General features: G+C 34.0%; 1 protein-coding gene across 17 annotated transcripts in view; it reads left to right on the top strand.

Annotated features, from left to right (window-relative positions):
* The window catches only part of PCDH15 (protocadherin related 15), a 712,410-nt gene that overhangs the window by 681,398 nt on the left and 12,704 nt on the right, over positions 1-18,308 (top strand). For 4 of the 17 annotated variants that reach the window (XM_061195753.1, XM_061195768.1, XM_061195714.1 and 1 more), the window contains 5 exons: positions 6,137-6,355; positions 8,542-8,550; positions 9,423-9,575; positions 11,779-11,784; positions 13,346-14,780. In XM_061195753.1, coding sequence (XP_061051736.1) covers positions 6,137-6,355; positions 8,542-8,550; positions 9,423-9,575; positions 11,779-11,784; positions 13,346-14,780 — 1,822 coding nt within the window. Of the gene's footprint in view, positions 1-6,136; positions 6,356-8,541; positions 8,551-9,422; positions 9,576-11,778; positions 11,785-13,345; positions 14,781-16,554; positions 16,621-18,308 lie in introns of those variants that run through there. The other 13 variants (XM_061195815.1, XM_061195824.1, XM_061195783.1 and 10 more) reach the window with 6 other exon arrangements.

Raw genomic sequence — 18,308 nt, 5'->3', positions numbered from 1 at the left:
TCACACAGCCAACCCCAGTCCTCTCCCTGGGGTCTGACGTCCGAAGCCGAGCCTCAGCTCCCAGCCCACACCCGCCCCGGGCGGGTGAGCAGACAAGCCTCTCAGGCTGGTGAGTGCTGGTCGGCACCCATCCTCTGTGCAGGAATCTCTCCGCTTTGCCCTCTGCACCGTTGTTGCTGTGCTCTCCTCTGTGGCTCTGAAGCTTCACTCCCCGCCACCCCCCATCTCCACCAGTGAAGGGCCTTCCTAGTTTGTGGAAACGTTTCCTCCTTCACAGCTCCCTCTCAGAGGTGCAGGTCCCATACCTATTCTTTTGTCTCTGTTTTTCTTTTGCCCTACCCAGGTACCTGGGGATTTTCTTGCCTTTTGGGAAGTCTGAGGTCTTCTGCCAACGTTCAGTAGGTGTTCTGTAGGAGTTGTCCCACATGTAGATGTATTTTTGATGTATTTGTGGGGAGGAAGGTGATCTCCACATCTTACTCCTCCGCCATGTTGAAGGTCCCTCCCTCTTTGTGTTTTAGTTTGAATAATTTCTGCTGCCCTGTTTTCAGGTTCACTGACTCATCTGTTAGCCTACTGATAAGCTCATTGAAGGAATTCTTCATCTTCATATCTTTTTTAAAAATTCTTGCATTTCCATTTGGTTCTTACAGTTTCTACCACTTTACTGAGTTTCTCCATCATTTCAGACATGTTTTCTGCCTTACTACTAGATCCTGTAAAATATTAATCAGAGTTGTATCAAAGTCCCTATGTGACGGTTCCAATATCTGGGTTACCTCTGTGTCTGGTCTATTGCTTTCTTTATCTTTCAGCAGTCCCTGAATGCCTGTGACACAGAAAGGGTTTCTCTCCATTCTCTTAACTCTCCCAATGTAGTAAACAGCTCTTGCTTGTTGCTTGGTTCTACTCTAAAGGTGGGAATGGGACAATGAGAGGTTGGGGGATTCTGTTTTCCTTGTCTAGCCGGTGTGCCTAGGATTTGGGGTGGGGCTTTCTCAGCTTTTCTTCCACGCCTTCCCATGGAATCCATACTCTACTTCATATTTGTGGAGGTTCTTGGGTGTAAGAGAGTTCCCTGCCCCTCCCCAACCAGTAGTAGACCTATGCTTTGCAGGGTCTTAGGCCCAAGAGAGCTCCTTCTCCTCCCCCAGATGGGGTGGATTTTGCTCATAGCTCTTGTCCAGAAGCAGTGGACCTTTACTTGAGCCTTAGGGGTGGGAGTACTTCCTCTCCCTCTATATGGCTCTTGCTTTATGTGAGATACAGGTCCAGAAAATTGCAGAGCACCCCAGCCTTAGCTGATTACTTCCGATATCCCTGCACTATGAAGAGGATTTCTCTGGTCTCCTGCCCTGTACCCAATCTATCTTATGGTGGGCCATGGAAAAGAGTTTGCGAGTGAGTGCAAACCCCCACTTGTGTTTGTGGGTCACTTATTCTATCTAACCTTACATGCTGATACACATTTAGCTTTTAAGCATTTATTAAAAATTTAGCTGGTTTGTTTTATTTGAATTTATGGTACCTACTTTTAGCTTGTTCTGAGAAAGGTGAAACAATACATGGTCTCATCCCACTGTTGGAGGAAATTGCCCCTCTTTGGAATTTGGTTTTATGCTTGCAAAAAAATTTATGATTTTAATGTTATATGACTTTCCCATCATTAGGGTGGGTGCCACATTCTCTTGCGGCTTTCTGCCTTCTGAGCAGAAACAGACTATACTATTTTAAAGCAAAACTTAATTAAATTTAAAAATAAGCAAATACAATTTTAGCTTGTACACTTAATAGTCCAGTCTGCTTAAAATTAGTCTGTCCAGATAGTAAATGAGAGATAAAGAAGAAGGTAGAGAAAGCTGGTATATTTTAGAAACTGCATTTAAAAGTACAATGTTAAAAAAAAATACTTTAAAATGAATCTAACTACCAACCTCTGATAAAACTTCTTTCAACTTCCTAAGTACAGAAAAAAAATTCAAAATACTGAAAATTCAAGTAATTGGAAAACTAAATGTTAGAATCTAGTTAAAATAATTGTGGAACTGTATAGAGGAAATAGTGGTCCACCCTTGATTTCTTTTATTAAGAGGAACAACCTTATCCAAGTGGAATGGATGTGGGCAGATATGTTAACCATTGCCCATTCTGTAAACCTATTTCAGAGACCCACATTATTTACTGACAAAGGAAATAGGCAGTTGCCCCTCCACTGTTTAGGTGTGTGCTTTATTTATTTATTTATTTATTTATGGCTGTGTTGGGCCTTCATTTCTGTGCAAGGGCTTTCTCTAGTTGTGGCAAGCGGGGGCCACTCTTCATCGCGGTGCGCGGGCCTCTCACTATCGCGGCCTCTCTTGTTGCGGAGCACAGGCTGCAGACGCGCAGGCTCAGTAATTGTGGCTCACGCGCCCAGCTGCTCCGCGGCACGTGGGATCTTCCCAGACCAGGGCTCGAACCCGTGTCCCCTGCATTGGCAGGCAGATTCTCAACCCTGCGCCACCAGGGAAGCCCCTAGGTGTGTGCTTTTGTGAAGTACAGAATACACTCTCCTGCTCACCCTCCCCTTTATTTCTACATCCATATGTACATTGCAACACTGAAATCCTCAAGGTAAAATGCAGAGTGGTCTGTAGTTATACATTGTAGTTTGAAAGTTGTGTTCAAGTGAATGGAGCCAGGGATGCCTGTTTGCATGTGCTCCATCAGTTGGGTGAATCAGAAGACATGGAATTGGCTTAGGAATTTACCTCATCTCAGGAAAACAGAGCAGTAATTAATTAATGTTGGCTAAATACTATGAAGGGGTCTGTTCACCTCACCCTTAGACTTGAAAAGCATTTTAACCAGCAGCTAAGTAGACTATGGATGAGAATAAAGAGAAAATCACATTTCTTTATTGATATTGAATCTGACAGCTTTATCTCCTTTCTAACTAAGTAAGAAAGGTGAAAAATGGGATCAGTAATAAATACTGAAAAACAAAATAAAAGAAATAACACCCTGATGACTCAGAGGTAGACTATATCTCTGGAAATAATTCTCTTACAGAAACCACTGGAAAACAGTTTAATATTTTCTGTAGAAAACAAGACCATATAAGACAAATGGTGTATGTGTTTTGCGTGCCCTGAATCCTTACCTGCTTCTGGTAAAAAATGCTCCACAAAAGAATAGTGAGGATTGCCCTTCTCCAACATGGTGGTGGGCTTTTTTTTGTTTTGTTTTGATTTTAGCCATGTGGCATGTAGGATCTTCGTTCCCTGACCAGGGATCGAACCCGTGCCCCCTGCAGTGGAAGTGCGGCGTCTTAACCACTGGACCGCCAGGGAAGTCCCTGGTGGTGGGCTTTGATGAAGTGCTTTCCCCTCAGGCCATTTGGAGTATGCCTTTCCTCTGCTCAAATTGAGTAGGTGTGGGTTAGTGCACATTCGCGAGAAGGTCAATTAGATTTCACCTTCAAGGATTTACATGGATGTTAGGAGACAGTAGAGCTCTTAGTCCTGAAATCAGAAAAAGTATAAAACAAAAGCCTGAAGTTTCTTGGGGCTAATTTTTCGATCTTAGGGAGAAATTCTCCTAAAGTCCATTGACTATCTGGATTCAACCTTGCCTAGAATGAAAAAGCATCTGAAAAATAAATTGGCACAATGAAGTATAAACATAAGAAGCTCACAGCATATTACGGAAAAGAAAAAAAAATCATAAAAGAAGTCAGAATATATTTAGAGGACAATCAAGATACAACCTGATAATTGCATGTATCTCTGAGGTAAAAATGTAATTAAAATATTTCATTACATTACAGGTGAAATCAATGAAAATGTTGTCATATGTCCTCGAAAAGTACCTGAGTATGTTTTAAAACTACTGAAACAAAAATAAAAATGACTTAATCGTAAAGGAACAAAAATTAGATAAGCCTTATACATCCCATCTGCATGATGAAATGCCAAAAATCAATGGGATCAAATCCACAATATTTTAAGGAAAATGTTATGACTCAAGAATCTTGGCCTAGGCAAGTTGTTTCGCATATATACAGAAAAACAGAAAGATATTCTAGATCAGTTATGGATTCAAAAGCTATCAACTCTTCTAGTAAACAATTACTTACGATTACCGAAATTGAGAAATAAACCAAAATGAAGATCTAAATAATGATGTTATTGTAGTGTAAAAAGACTAATAAATCTTCCTTTAGGTGGTTTGGATATCAAGTAGAATCCAGTAGGAATCCAGTAGAATTGTGATCCGTGGATCCACATGATAGGAATAATTTTTCCCTGCGATTAATGATCTTCCTCTGCTTCTGATCCTTCCCAGTCTCTAATGATACAGTTCTTGCGACATAACTCTTAACTGTACTTCATTTGGAATTTCTTACTTTATCTGATAAACAATTGAAACAAAGTGTTTTACAATTCTATTCCAGTCTAGTACTTAGAACAATGTATAAAACTTTATTGTACTTCTTAATGTATCTGAAAATGGCCTAGAAAAATTGATAAAAAAAGTTTATTTTCATCTACAAAAGCATATTTGTTAAAAAAAAACCAAGAAAAGCATCCTTACTGCCTTAAGTTATAGCATGAAAACTTGAATGAAAAACTGTGTAGCTTTAAAACTAAAATAGAGTTTTTTGAGCCATTAGGTTTCCTAAATTGGAACATTAATAAACTATCCAGTGGAATTCATATCTGATACCAAGCATATCTTTATTTTTTCTCTATGGAAACTATGAACAGTGTGTTTAACTAGATTTAAAGTCAGCATGATCACTTGGAAAATTAGAATAAAAAGTATTCAAAGGGATGAAATAGCCTGTAAAATGCACAAGCATAGCATTCTTCGGTTACCATTTGATGGTGAAATTTTGGGCCATTTAAATCTTTTCTTTCACATTTCTTTGTATTTTCCACATCTTCAGCATAAGTATGGTATTTTATATTAAGACATGTATTTCTAAAATATTTTCACTTTGTGTATGCTGTGTAATTACAAGTATATAAAAATGTTTATTAATAGCAAAAAAAAAAAAAAAGATTAGACTTGAGTACACCAAAATATTAGCAGTAGTAATCTTTGCATTGTGGGCATTTGAGTAATTTTGCCTTTTGAACTATTCTGTGTTTTTCAATTTTCTATAGGAAGACATTTCACCTTTATAGATAAAAGTCTTAAAATTTTTAAAAAAATACCTAAGACATATTGTGGCTTTGTGGTTTTAAGAACGTAATTGTTGCTTCAGTATTATAGGATTTGTAAAGGATCATTTAAGTGTTCCTGGGGAATTTTGGGGAAAAAAATTGCCTGCTAATTACAGCATAAAATATGTAAAAAAATTGTTCAGTCTAATAGAGTGAAGTAACAATTATTCCTTAATTCTCCTCCCCAACACAATGCTCATAGTTGGAATTGCATTATTTAGAGAAAGAGTTTGCAAGAACTACTAGATTAAATTGACCACCAATTCCTGTCATCCTGACTACACTGATTTACTACCTGCATCATTTATTTAGTTTTCTCTTTCCAGGAAGAAAAAAGCTCTTTAATTTGTTCACTCTTAGCCCATAAAAGTATTTTGGTTTGAGATTTGAGAGTGTCAGCATTTAAGGTGGTGTGTTGAAACACAAATATACACTATGAAGGCTTGGGTTGGTATCTCAGATTTGTTTCCCTAACTCTGTAGCTTTGTGGTCTGCAGGAAGTCAGTATTAAGGTTCTGTTTTACAGGATTACTTTGAGAACCGAAGGATATATAATGCAGGAATATATTTTTAAACTATACTATATAATTTAGAAGATTATATTTTATCCCACCTGAATAACTTAAAGTAAATAATCTCAACATAGTGATATAAATTTCAATGACATTGGTAATTATTTTCCCCCAGTCTGTAAGTGTATTAAGTAAGAGTCATTGTTATTAGTATCTTTGATATGTGAATATAGAGGCGTTACTCTTCTTTATTGCTCTTGCTTTGTATATATGCTTTTCTTATTCATAATAAGACTTCTGACTTAGCTTATGTTATAATTAAAGAAAATATTAAAAGATATCACAAAAAATATTTTGTTTAAAACAAAAGCCTTTCTCTGTTAACGTCTTTGCTTTTACTGTTTAACAATAAAGATTTTTAGATGGCAAACTCCTCGATATCAATAAAGACTTTCAGCCCTATTATGGGGAAGGAGGACGCATTCTGGAGATCCGGACTCCAGAGGCAGTAACCAGCATTAAGAAGCGAGGAGAAAGTCTAGGCTACACAGAAGGGGCCTTGCTGGCTCTGGCCTTCATCATCATCCTCTGCTGTATTCCTGCCATCTTGGTGGTTTTGGTCAGCTACAGACAGTAAGTATTCATACATGCTGAACGTGGATAGTTCCTCAAGAAGGCATTATCAAAAAACTATCTCTGGTAAAATGGCTTTGTAGCTGTAAAATATTAATGCTGCAGCCATTTTGGGAGTGCTGTATTTTTCTTGTACCAAATGACCTTCCTTTAAGGGAAAACAATACAAACTTTCAAAACATTTGTCACAGATTGCTCAGTGTTCCTGTGCTCCTAAAATATTCTTATCTGTTAGGAATATTAGGTTACCTCCTGTAGCTTTGTTTATGCTCTTCATCAGGTTAAGAGCCTTGGGAGAAAAGGTACGAGGTATCCTGGGGCAAAGGCAGTGGAATGTCATATAGAGATAACCCAGTTCCAAAGGAAGGTCTGTAACCTAAATACATTGTCATGCTAGGTTTTTATCCATATTGTTAAATTTACCTCTATGCAGATGATTACAATGTTTGAAAAAATCATTTAAAAATCATAGCACACAATATGTAATTTTCCATATGGTTTCTTCTTTCCTGGCTAGCCTTGCTAGAGCCTATATTATAACATCTAACAGTATATTTTGGCTGTAGAGGCCTTACATTTCTCTGGTTCCTACAGGCAAATACATCCATTTAAAATATCTATATTTTTCTTCTTTAGGCTCTTCAAAGTAGTCAAGTAAATTTTTCCTAATTTAAACATCTATATTTAAAATAGTCTAGCGAGCTATTCTTTATTTGACACTAGAAATGGGGACCCTTTGTGATACAGGGCTATACTTTAAGTATATCCCTATTGATGATGATTGGTGAAAAAATGGTGGAATAGGTTAAGAAGAGATGTAGCCCTGAAGGTGCCACAAAATGAAAGTAAATAACAGACAGGAATCATAAGCCATATAAATTACTTGACATAACAAACAGTAAGAAATAATGGTAGAACAGCTTACTCACCATTTAAAATACTTACAGGGAAAGAACTGAAAAAGTCCTTATATATTCTTAAACTGTTATCTTTGTTGCCTAACACTGAGAATTTTCTATTGAATTAAATAAGGTAAGGTAATTCCAACCTGAAAGTTAAAAAGTACCCTCTGCATGAAGATACTATAGGAATATTTTCCTTCACAAAAGCAATGTGTAGTTGCAAATATAACATTTAGGTTGATATATTGGAGTTCAACGTGTGTTAATAAATCAGTTGATATGCCAAATCTAAAGCCTGTGCACAAACTTAATAACGGACAAATTTTTAGATTAAGCTATCAATCCAATATTAATTTTCATGTTAAATTTAGTCTATTTACAGTTTTTCTTTTTCATTCAAATATTTCTCAAAGGAGCTTTATTATATTCTGCTAGCATTAAAATCAGTGAGAAAACTTCTTATATTTGGCACACAATGCAGTGATCAAAACTGAAGCACCCTGGATGTTATGCTAAATGGTCTGAATTTTAACAAAAAATTAAGATGCTTAATATTTAAACATTGTAAAGATGCATTATTTAATCTTTTTAGTTCCATAATCAGCCTGACACTCTATGAATGAATTTTGGTAACTCTTTTTTATAGATTAACAGAAGTAAACATGTTTCAAAGTAAAATTCTAATATTTTAAAACCTAACTTTTGTACCTTCATATTCTGCTTATAAATAGATTAGAATGGTTATTCTTTAATACTAAGATGTGTCTTTGAAATTTGCTATGCATGGAAAACTAGGAGGCAAATGTGAAAAAAAGTGTCATAAATTCATTACCCAGGAGTGGCACCTTCCAATTCTAGCTTCAGCTTCAAAGTGAGGCCAAGAGTATAATCAGGGCTTGCTGCCTGACTCCATTCTTTTAATATTGTTCAAGTGTAGTAAACCAAAAAGCTAATTATCAGATCATCTTTAATATTCCATTTCTCTATCAGAGTTGAAATTCACATATGCATGTTTTAATCCAGTTTCTTTTATTCCATTTAGTTAATTTCTTTGTTTTCCTGCAATGAATGTTTTAACAGCTTGTAGGACTGTGACAGTGGTCACCATTTTCACTTTTTGAATTGAAATACTTAGTTCCCCTACTATGTCATTAAGTCTGTGTCATTATGAGTTTAACCCGTAAATTATTCATAATTTAGATTAAATCAAATGTTAAAATATTATGAATGCAGTATTTCTCATGTAGCTTTCTCTTTTTTTTTATTCATTGCTTTCCCAAACAGGTTTAAAGTGTAAGTATAATTACCAATATTTTGCATATGATTTTATGTGATATAAAAAGAAAAAAAAAGAGATAACACTGATAAAGTAGGCAGCCTGCCCTGAACCATGTATTATTTGTCTATTTTGTATTTGTATTTTGTATTTGAACTACTTTTTAGTTCAAATTCCTTTGTGGTTTTGTATATATAGAATTGAGCTAGTTTTAGACAATTGGATACAAGTGGAAGAAATGTGAAAAAGACAGTTTGCCCTTAGAGCCTCCACCCTTTGGGATCTTGATTTTGAGGCAAGAATTAACAATCAGGATCCAAGAAAGTCAAAAAAGAGCAGCTTACCTCCAATGCAAGAATCACAGGCATTCCTAGGAATTCAAAGGAAATAAAAGCTAACCAAATCTCCCTCCTAAATGTGTACATCTACACAGCCCCTGCAAACTAATGTCAAAAATGTTTTAAATCATTTTTAAATAACTTTTCTTTAAATAGATGGAAGACTAATAATAAAGGAAAATTATGTATCTTCTATATGCCTCACATTATGAAAGAGATCCATTAAACAACTACCAATTATCAATCACATTTTTTATAAATATTTTGCCTTCTCCCTTTAATATTATCATTTAACTTAATTTGCAAATTTTTCTACTGAATTCTACCCGTTTTTCAAGGAGTAAATATTTTAAAGAACTAAGGAGAAGGGGTTATACATAAAAGATACTCTGTGGGGATGCTTTTGTAATTTTATCAGTTAATAAGTTCAAATATTTGTGTAAAAATGTTTGAGTTCCTCTGATAACTGGACTTTATTATTGAAAGGTAGCCGATTGATAAGTATATGATTTCTAAAATGAGTTTTACAAAACCTCCTTACTTTACCAAAGACGCCAAGCTGAGTGCACCAAGACAGCCCGAATCCAATCCGCCCTACCTGCAGCGAAACCCGCAGCGCCTGCCCCTGCACCAGTGGCCATGCCCCCGCCACCCCCGCCGCCTCCGGGGGCGCATCTCTATGAAGAACTGGGGGACAGCACGATGTAAGTAGACCTTTCAGGGGCTTTTAGAAGTGGGTTTTGATGGATGCTGTGTGGTGAGTATTTAATTTCAACTTGATGTGGAAATACCTTTTACGGCCTGCTTTATTACATTATTTTAAACAGAAAATTGTTAAGATGAGAACCTAAGAAAAGTTAAATTGAAAAGTAATAACCAAAAAACAAACAAAAGATCATTAAAAAAAACTGAGTAACAGGAAAGAAGTATTCAATTTGAGGAGACATTTGCAGATGAACAGCTTGAGTATCATATTTAATTTCTAAACCTTCAGAATCAGGCATTTTCCCCCAAATTAAAAATTAATTCTGAAGATATATTTTCTCATAAAAAAATGAGGAAAATAAAGCACAATCATAAAATAGTAATTCCTGATTTGGTATCAAAAGCCAACTCCTATTTGGTAAGAAAAAAACAATTCTGTGGTCTAAAATAATAGACTTTTCTAAGATACTACTTTAAGATGTTATAAAATAGAATAATTAAAATCTGAATGAAAATAAAGAATTAATATTAAATATCTAACCACTTAGGAATATTCTTTTCATTATATTCCTCTCTAATGAGACTGCTGTCTTGTTATATATAACTTAATATTTATAACTCTTGTATATATTCTCATATATAACAATATTTCTCTTGCACTATTTGGAATCTCTAAGCAATATTAAATCATCATTTTTGAAAAAGTCTTTTAAATTATTGCTAAAAGACTTCATAGCTTTATAGTTTCTATAATGATGCTACCCTCAAACCCTTATTTCTTTTGGAGATGTTTAACTTGTCTATATTTTTAAAAATTTCAAGAGTAACTATCAACATGAAATGCAGAACAACCAAGGATATTATACAATTTTGAATATGATTAAATTAAATCCAGGAAAATTTTATTAACTGGAATTTGGTGGAATTGAGGGACTAAGACACATTCTACTGTGTTACATTTGTAGTATTTACTAGTAGGAATAAAGCAAGCCTCAAAAATTATGAAATTTACCTTTTAATGGGAAAACTGTTTTTAAACATATATTATAGCTGTATTAATACTATTATACAAGGTTATATTGAAAATAGTTTTTAAAATGTTAAAACTGATTTTAATATATATTTTAATGCTAAAATTGAATTTAAAAGAACTTAATGCCTGGCATGCTACTTCTAGAGTAATAATATAATACAGGATTCATGCTTTAAATATTTTTTTTAAATTTTTTATAAGTTGAAAATGATGGTCTCTTTTTGAATTATTGGTGAATGTAGGAATTGAGCCAATAAGATTTGATTCTCTTTGATTGTGTTAACCACATTTAGCAAAACATGTTTGAACTAAAAAAAGATTTATGTGGAAAGTGGAATGTGTTTTATTTGAAATTAGTGAGGGATATATATTAATATATGTATACTATGACATAATCTGGAATCATATATTTGATGGTGATAATTTTCAAATAGCAACACCTAGGGATTATTTTTATTTGGAAAATTGTGGTAGATAGTAGAGGATTTTGCAATTCTAGTATGTATTTATTGAAGTGTCAAGCTCTACACATTTAATTATCTGACAAATGTTTAAATTATCTATTCAAAAACTTTTTCAAGGATTCTAAGCATAAATTACTAGAAAATAAGCTATCTCCAAATGAATTATTATCAAATATTTTCTTTAAAAAAATCAAGTCATTTTGAAAAAAAAAAAAGCCTTCACAAAATAATTAACAACTTCATGTAGATTCAACAATTACTCTGTAAGAGTCATCATAGTACTTCTATATTCCTTCCAAACAACACTTATGTCTTCTTTATAAATCAATGTGGAGTAACTTTTCACTTAGGACATAGAAGCAATTCTTAGAATCTCATTTAAAATTTCTGTTTTAGAATTGAAGTCATCCACGTTTAATAGAGGTGAATTTTACCTGTGTATAGGAGATAGATAGCTAGGTGTAATTTTATGTGATAAGACAACCAAATAAATGCCGTATGATTTTATCTAAAGCATTATTAAAATTATTCATATGAATAAATACAAAGAAAATATAAGATACATGCATTTTCTTTTTTGGATATGAATATTAAGTGTTTAAAGCAAGTTCCTGTTAATATTTTCATAATCATCTCAATTTAACTATAGTTAAAACTTTTTTTTTTCTATCACATGTTTTCTCTTTCTCACCTGTGGATACATAGGCATAAGTAAGTAAATAATATCATTCTAATACAAGGGTATTAGAGAAAAAAGATGCAATAGAATAGATTAACTGCTGTTTTAGACTATATACAGTAATCTTCATCTTTTACTGTACATTTACTTTTAAAAAGAAAGTTATCTTCTATACCTCATTCCCTCTTGATATCTTGAAATTGCATGAGTTTAAACAAGTGTTCCCACTGATATTACCTGTGCCTAGCAAAAGGAGTTTCAAAATTCTCCTTATTTTTTAATTTGTTAAAAATATTTATGGATATCTTTCCATCAAAAATGATGTGGTATCATTGTATGGACAGTTCTTTCCAAGAAAAAGAAAACCAAGAACAGATCTACACAGAAACAACTGCTATATAATGTCAACCCTGATTTTTAAAAACTACTTTTTAAGGTTTTAAAAGTGATTGCTGTTTATTTAATCCAAGTTGTCTCCACTTTTGAATTATTCAGGAGGTCCTGACCACCTGTAAGAATTCTCTCTTACAGTTTGTATTTTTGCCAAATGCCACAATAATAACTTTGGCTTTATATATCATTTTATTGTCTCACCTCTCATCCTAATTTTTATTAGGATGTGGCTTTGTGTCAATGTGGCTTTTAATTTTTTTTCAAAAAATTTCCCTTTTATTTCATTCATACTATGTTGGTAAATATTAAATAACGAAAATAAATCTGTTACTCTGAGCTTGAGAGCAAAGTCTAATGACAGACTATTTAAAACCATAAGTCCCCAGTCTTTCTGGGGAAGGGGTCCCAATGCTTTCATTAGAGACACTTATTTGTGCCCTTTGACTTATCCAATTTTATCTATGACACACAGCCACTATGACTCAGTGACCACGTCTGAGCAAACCTTTCAGTGATATCAAAACTATGTTATATTAGTATATCTTTTCATTAAAGTGAGTCTTGACTAAAATTTGATCCATATCATGTTCAAAAGAAACACCAGAAGCCCCTCTTCTTATTTGTAATATTTATAGTGTTTTCAAACTATTAAGCATAAAATTGAGGGGCTCTTTCTGTATCCTCTTGCAAGCTCTATCTCAAATAGGAGAGTACTTTTAGCTCCAGGACAGAATTACTAAAATGAGAGATAATGGACAGGTACTGAATCAGATACAGCTAAGGATCCTTTCCTCAAAACAGTCAGCTCTGAGCATCCTTAAACAAGGCAGAGGGTATGAAACCACTAGCCAACATGCTGGTCTGCAATTTGGAGAACTGTGATTTATACACGAGAGAACTGTTATGTGTGGTCATGGAAGCTTCACATGGAAACTCAAAAAAGGAAAAAAAAAAAATCAGTGTGCAGATTGACACATTTTTTTAAAAATGAAAATTTCTCATGCTGCTCACAGCTCTCTAGCTTTTCCTGCCCTGCCTTTTTGAGAACAGAAACATCAAAGTAATGGCTTGCTTCAGTAGATTAGTGTTATTTGGCCTTTTATATTTTGAAGTAGTAATGAGAACCATAAAAACATCTTTCTCTTAAAAGCTATGTCACAACCTGTTTCCTTACATTTCATTATCTTCTTTTCTTTCAAGTCTTTTCCTTCTCTACCATTTCCAACAAAGCAGGGAAAATAAATCAGTCTCAGAAGACAGGAAACATCAGCACTTTTCTTCCAATACTGTTGAGGCTCACAAGCAGACTCATGTAGATGGATCTGTTAAGAACAGCTGGCCCAAGTCTGCAAAAGAATTCACACTGATGTCTGATGACAACGACTTAAATACCCACAGTACCATTTACAAGGAATATACAGATCAAAGACCAACAAATTCAGACTTTTTACTAAGAACAGATTTTGTAGAGTCATTTTTACCCAAAATGCAAGCCAAGAATGAGTTTCTGAGGGGCCCAAGAGAAAAGATTCAGAGGATGTGGAATCGGCCAATGTGCTTACCTAGGAGACCAATGTGGGAACTTCCCAATAGGTCAGAAACCATAGCTCTAAAGCAGAGGCAAAGCAACAGGCAGGAAGCTGAAAATGAAAGTACTGGAACCAATCCAAACAAAAGAGGTAACAATAGACCCTTGCTTACAGCTGAAGACACAAATGTAACAGAAAAAGAGGAAATAAGGCAAAGTGAATCACTGATTATACAAGGAACAGAACAGTTGCAATCTCTGTCTTCAGACTCTTCACTTTCCTCTCCTTGGTCTCACTCCTCATTCTCCACTTTGCCAACCGTTTCAAGACCTGTGGAACTCAAATCAGAACTTAATGTTGTTGTTTCTCCTGCTGACTGTTCCTTGGAACTTTCTCCGTCAATGCCTTGCATTTTAAATTCTGCACTCCTTAGCAGAGAGGCACCCACTTGTATGATGACTTTTGAAACCAAAAGGGACATTTTCGAAAACCTTCCGCATCCACTAAAAATCTCTCCTCCTCCTCCTCCTCCTCCTCCTGTGCCTCTTATCCTTACTCCTTTTGCTCTTTCCAGTCTTCCTCCTTCCCCTCCTTCTAATCCTCCTCTTCTTCCTCCTCCTCCACTTCTTCCACTATCTGTTCCCCCTCCTCCTTCCTCTACTTCTCCTCCACCTTCGCTTTCCTCTCTTCCTCCACCATCTCCTCCTCTTCCTTCTTCACTGCCTCCTTCGACTTCAGTTCCATCCACGAGGTGTGTGTTTACACCAGCTGTTAAACACACTGTCAATGTGACACCAGCCAAGGAAATGAAGTCCACTGTGATACAGCTGTCAACATCAACAACAGTGTGTAATGCAAATCCTCAAAGGGAACCAAAAGGCATCCTCAAGCATATAAAAAACTTAGCAGAACTTGAAAAGTCAGTAGCTAACATGTACAGTCAAATAGAAAAAAATAATCCACAAGCACACCTCTTAAAACTTCAAATGAGTTGCCCTTCAGAGACAACAAATATGGAAATGACATCTGAACAAAACCAGGAGAATTTGCACAATATTGTTGAGGGAAGTGAAAAACAAACTCACAGTCAGTCTACTTCACTGTAATGTTGCTTTTCTGGTTTTAAATGGACAACTCTTTTGTTGACCATAAGCTTCAAGTGGAGGCAAATTTGAACATTAAAGAAGATTCCATTCTTTTACTTGAAACTCAATGAAATGCTGGGTTTTCCTCATTTTTAATTTAAAAGATTATTAATCTCACCATTACTAACTCATATTATAGATTTACCTTAATTTTCTTAACTACGAAGTAGTATTATTTGTCTACATTTATTTAAAAAGTAAGTAATTTCAATCTATTTTTCAATGGGCATATATGGGCATGAAAGTTAGATATCCAACTTAAACCAATGTTTGTTTATCATGTTAAGTTTTACATTTACTTTTTGATCATAGTTTTATATGAGTGTTCCAGGGAAACAGCAGACTGTTACAAGTAAGCTAAAAAATGATATCATATGTTCTGTTATTTCCTTGAAGCCTATGTATTTGGTAAGAAGAAATACTACCAAAGTAAAACGTTATGTATCTAGAAATGTAGGAGATGACAGACATTATGGTATTCCAAAATAAATCTCAGGTGCTATAAGATGTAGACATCTGTTTTCTTATAAGAACACCGTTTACTCTGGCTTGCTTTTATCTTCCTAGTATGCTTATACATTTGATAAATCTTTTATTTTTTTCAATTGCTGTCTTATTCTATTTATTTCTCATTGTGCTTTCTCTTCCCTTCTTTATAATGGAAATAAATCTTGAGTTGCTGACTTCTGTAAGACATTTCATTGTTCCCACAAATGTTTAAAGTGCTCTTTAGTTTTGCTTGTTCGCATTATTATATCATCTCCTTAATTATTATTTTATCATAAGATTCTCCTTCAAAAATAATATTTATCTCCAGTTTAATAAATAAATTCTCATCCGTTTCAGCAAAAGGTTAAGTAAATGCCTACAAAGTTTTATCTAGTGTGAATTTAGTTATTATTTCATTGTTGAAAATTATATCCATTAAGTTAAGTTTATCAATAGTATAAAACGTGCTTATGTATTAAAATTTAGAAAAATGCATTATCAGTTTTATTCCTAGTTACCTTTAATTGCTATGGATAAATCATCCAAATTTAGCCTATAGCATGTAAATGAAATATAAAAATTTCAAATAGAAATCAAGCAGAATATATCTGGTGAACTGTCACCAGTTTTATATATGTTTTTCCTCTTTGGTTTAGGCAAAGAAAATAAAAAATTATACTCTAGGTAGAAATTTCGGTAGTTGTAGTTGTTCTTACATCTTAGAGCTAAACTTGTTAAATTCTTAAAGGCATCAGCTAAGCTAAGTACCATCTTTCTGTCATAATGAAAGCTACACTGGACCATCAAGTAATTACTTTGTTTTTTCCATCTCACACATGGAATAAATTTTGTTTACTGGAAATCCCCACTTTGAATACAAGTGTAATTGTTTATTATACTCTTCAGCTTTAATATTTTAGAAGATATAAGTCTGCACAGAGAAAAACACAATTCCAAAATATAGGGAAAGTCTTGCTTGATAATTGCCATTGTAAGTATATTAATATAGATTCAGAGCCCTACAATGAATGCATCATTTCATTGGTTTTGTTTGACTCATATTATGTGACATTTCTTCAAGAATTTGATCTGGCATCCCCAATTAACAATATCAAATAAAAAATGTAAAGTTAATTATTTTCATTAGTTCCTCTACTTCAGATTCTTTTCATCCAAATCAAGAGTAATTTTTTTTCCTGGGGTTCTTGAACATGAATTTTTTCTCTCTTTCACTGAAAAACTTCAGTTGGAGTTTTTGTTGGCAGCTGGTCATATGCATGAGAACTTGTGCTATTTGGCGGACTCTGACAAGGTATTATTGACAACTGTGTAAGCCTTTAATGTGCAAGTGTGCGTGTGTGTGTGTGTTTATGCTATTTTGTATCAACCTCTTGGAAATGTGAAAGAAATGTCTTCTTGATAATTCCTTAGAATTCTTTGATAATGAAATCTCTAAATAATTACCAAAGAAATATAAGAAATCCAAATAACAATTTTATGTAGGTATGTATAGCCTTATTAAATTGTTACTTTGTCCTTTTTTATAACATTTTTATAATTTAAAAATTTTATTAGTATCTTTTTTTGACTGGGAACTCTTTTTTCTTTCTTTTTTTTTTTTTAAACATCTTTATTGGAGTATAATTGCTTTACAATGGTGTGTTAGTTTCTGCTGTATAACAAAGTGAATCAACTATACGTATACATATATCCCCATACCCCCTCCCTCTTGCACCTTACACTTTTCAAATGAAACGTCCATTGCCATGTTTTATATTTAATCTAGTGTTTTACTGACACATAATATTTAGAGATTCCCTTCATCATAAAAGTCAATTGGAACATCTTCTACATGAGACCTAAAAATATTCTTTGAGTATACAAGCCAAAATATTATTTCTCTCCACAGCTCTTAAGCCCCCATAACCTGACAACCAACCTCTAAAGAAAGAATGCCCTTTTTTCATTCTGCATTTATTATGATCCAATTAGTGCACAAGAAATTATTAGGTACCTTATTAAAAGACATAAACAGGTTACCATACATTATCCTTATTGTTAAAAGTAAACAGTAATATATACAAATGGTGTAAAATGAAAAATTAATACACATTGGATATAAACTACATAACAAGACACATCAATATCATATGAATGGTTTTATAAGGATCAATAGGAAGTCATGTTAATTGAAAGCAGACAGATAACTACACATATTGATTCTGTTGTTTACCTTTTCTGAGTTACTTTTTGCCTTTGAGCTAAGACAAACAATACAAATAACTAAATGCAACAAAAAGGTTCAAAAAGTATAGTTCAACAAAAAGTATAGTTCATCTATTGATATTTTAGTTCCTACGTTATGGAAAATATTGCTAATGAAAAGAAGCAATTTAAATATCCTAGAAAATAAAATATAGGTTTTATTGGATATTTTATATTACATATGTGACTCAGTAGTCATTATTAAAACCTAAATATGAGCTCTCAACTCTACATATCTCTCAAAGATACAAATTGAGTAAAAGCTGAAAATGTCTAAACTTCTAAATGCTTTAGGATTATCATTCCCCTATTGGCAGAACCATATAATATAAGCACCCTGCAACACCCCCAGTGGATGCCTGAAACCTCGGATAGTACCAAACCCTATATATACTTTTCTGTCCTATACTAATGGGTGGGTAGTGTATACAGTATGGATATACTGGAAAAAGGGCCTACTCATATCCTGGGAGGGACAGAGAAGGATGGTGTGAGGTTTCATAATGCTACTCAGATTGGAGTGCAATTTAAAACTTACAAACTTTTTATTTCCAGAACTTTCCATTTAATGTTTTTGGACCATGGTTGACTGCAGGTAGCAGATAGAGATACCACAGATAAGGGAGGACTATTGTAATAAATTGCTGATAGCAATATATGCGTATAAGCATTATATTACCATTATTACCAACCATTTCAATCAACAATGCCTTAACCACTCAAGATGCATTCAAA

This window comes from Eubalaena glacialis, chromosome 1 (assembly GCF_028564815.1).
Source record: "Eubalaena glacialis isolate mEubGla1 chromosome 1, mEubGla1.1.hap2.+ XY, whole genome shotgun sequence".
In the NCBI taxonomy this organism is placed as follows: Eukaryota; Metazoa; Chordata; class Mammalia; order Artiodactyla; family Balaenidae; genus Eubalaena; species Eubalaena glacialis.
This window is presented reverse-complemented; position numbering and strand designations above follow the sequence as displayed.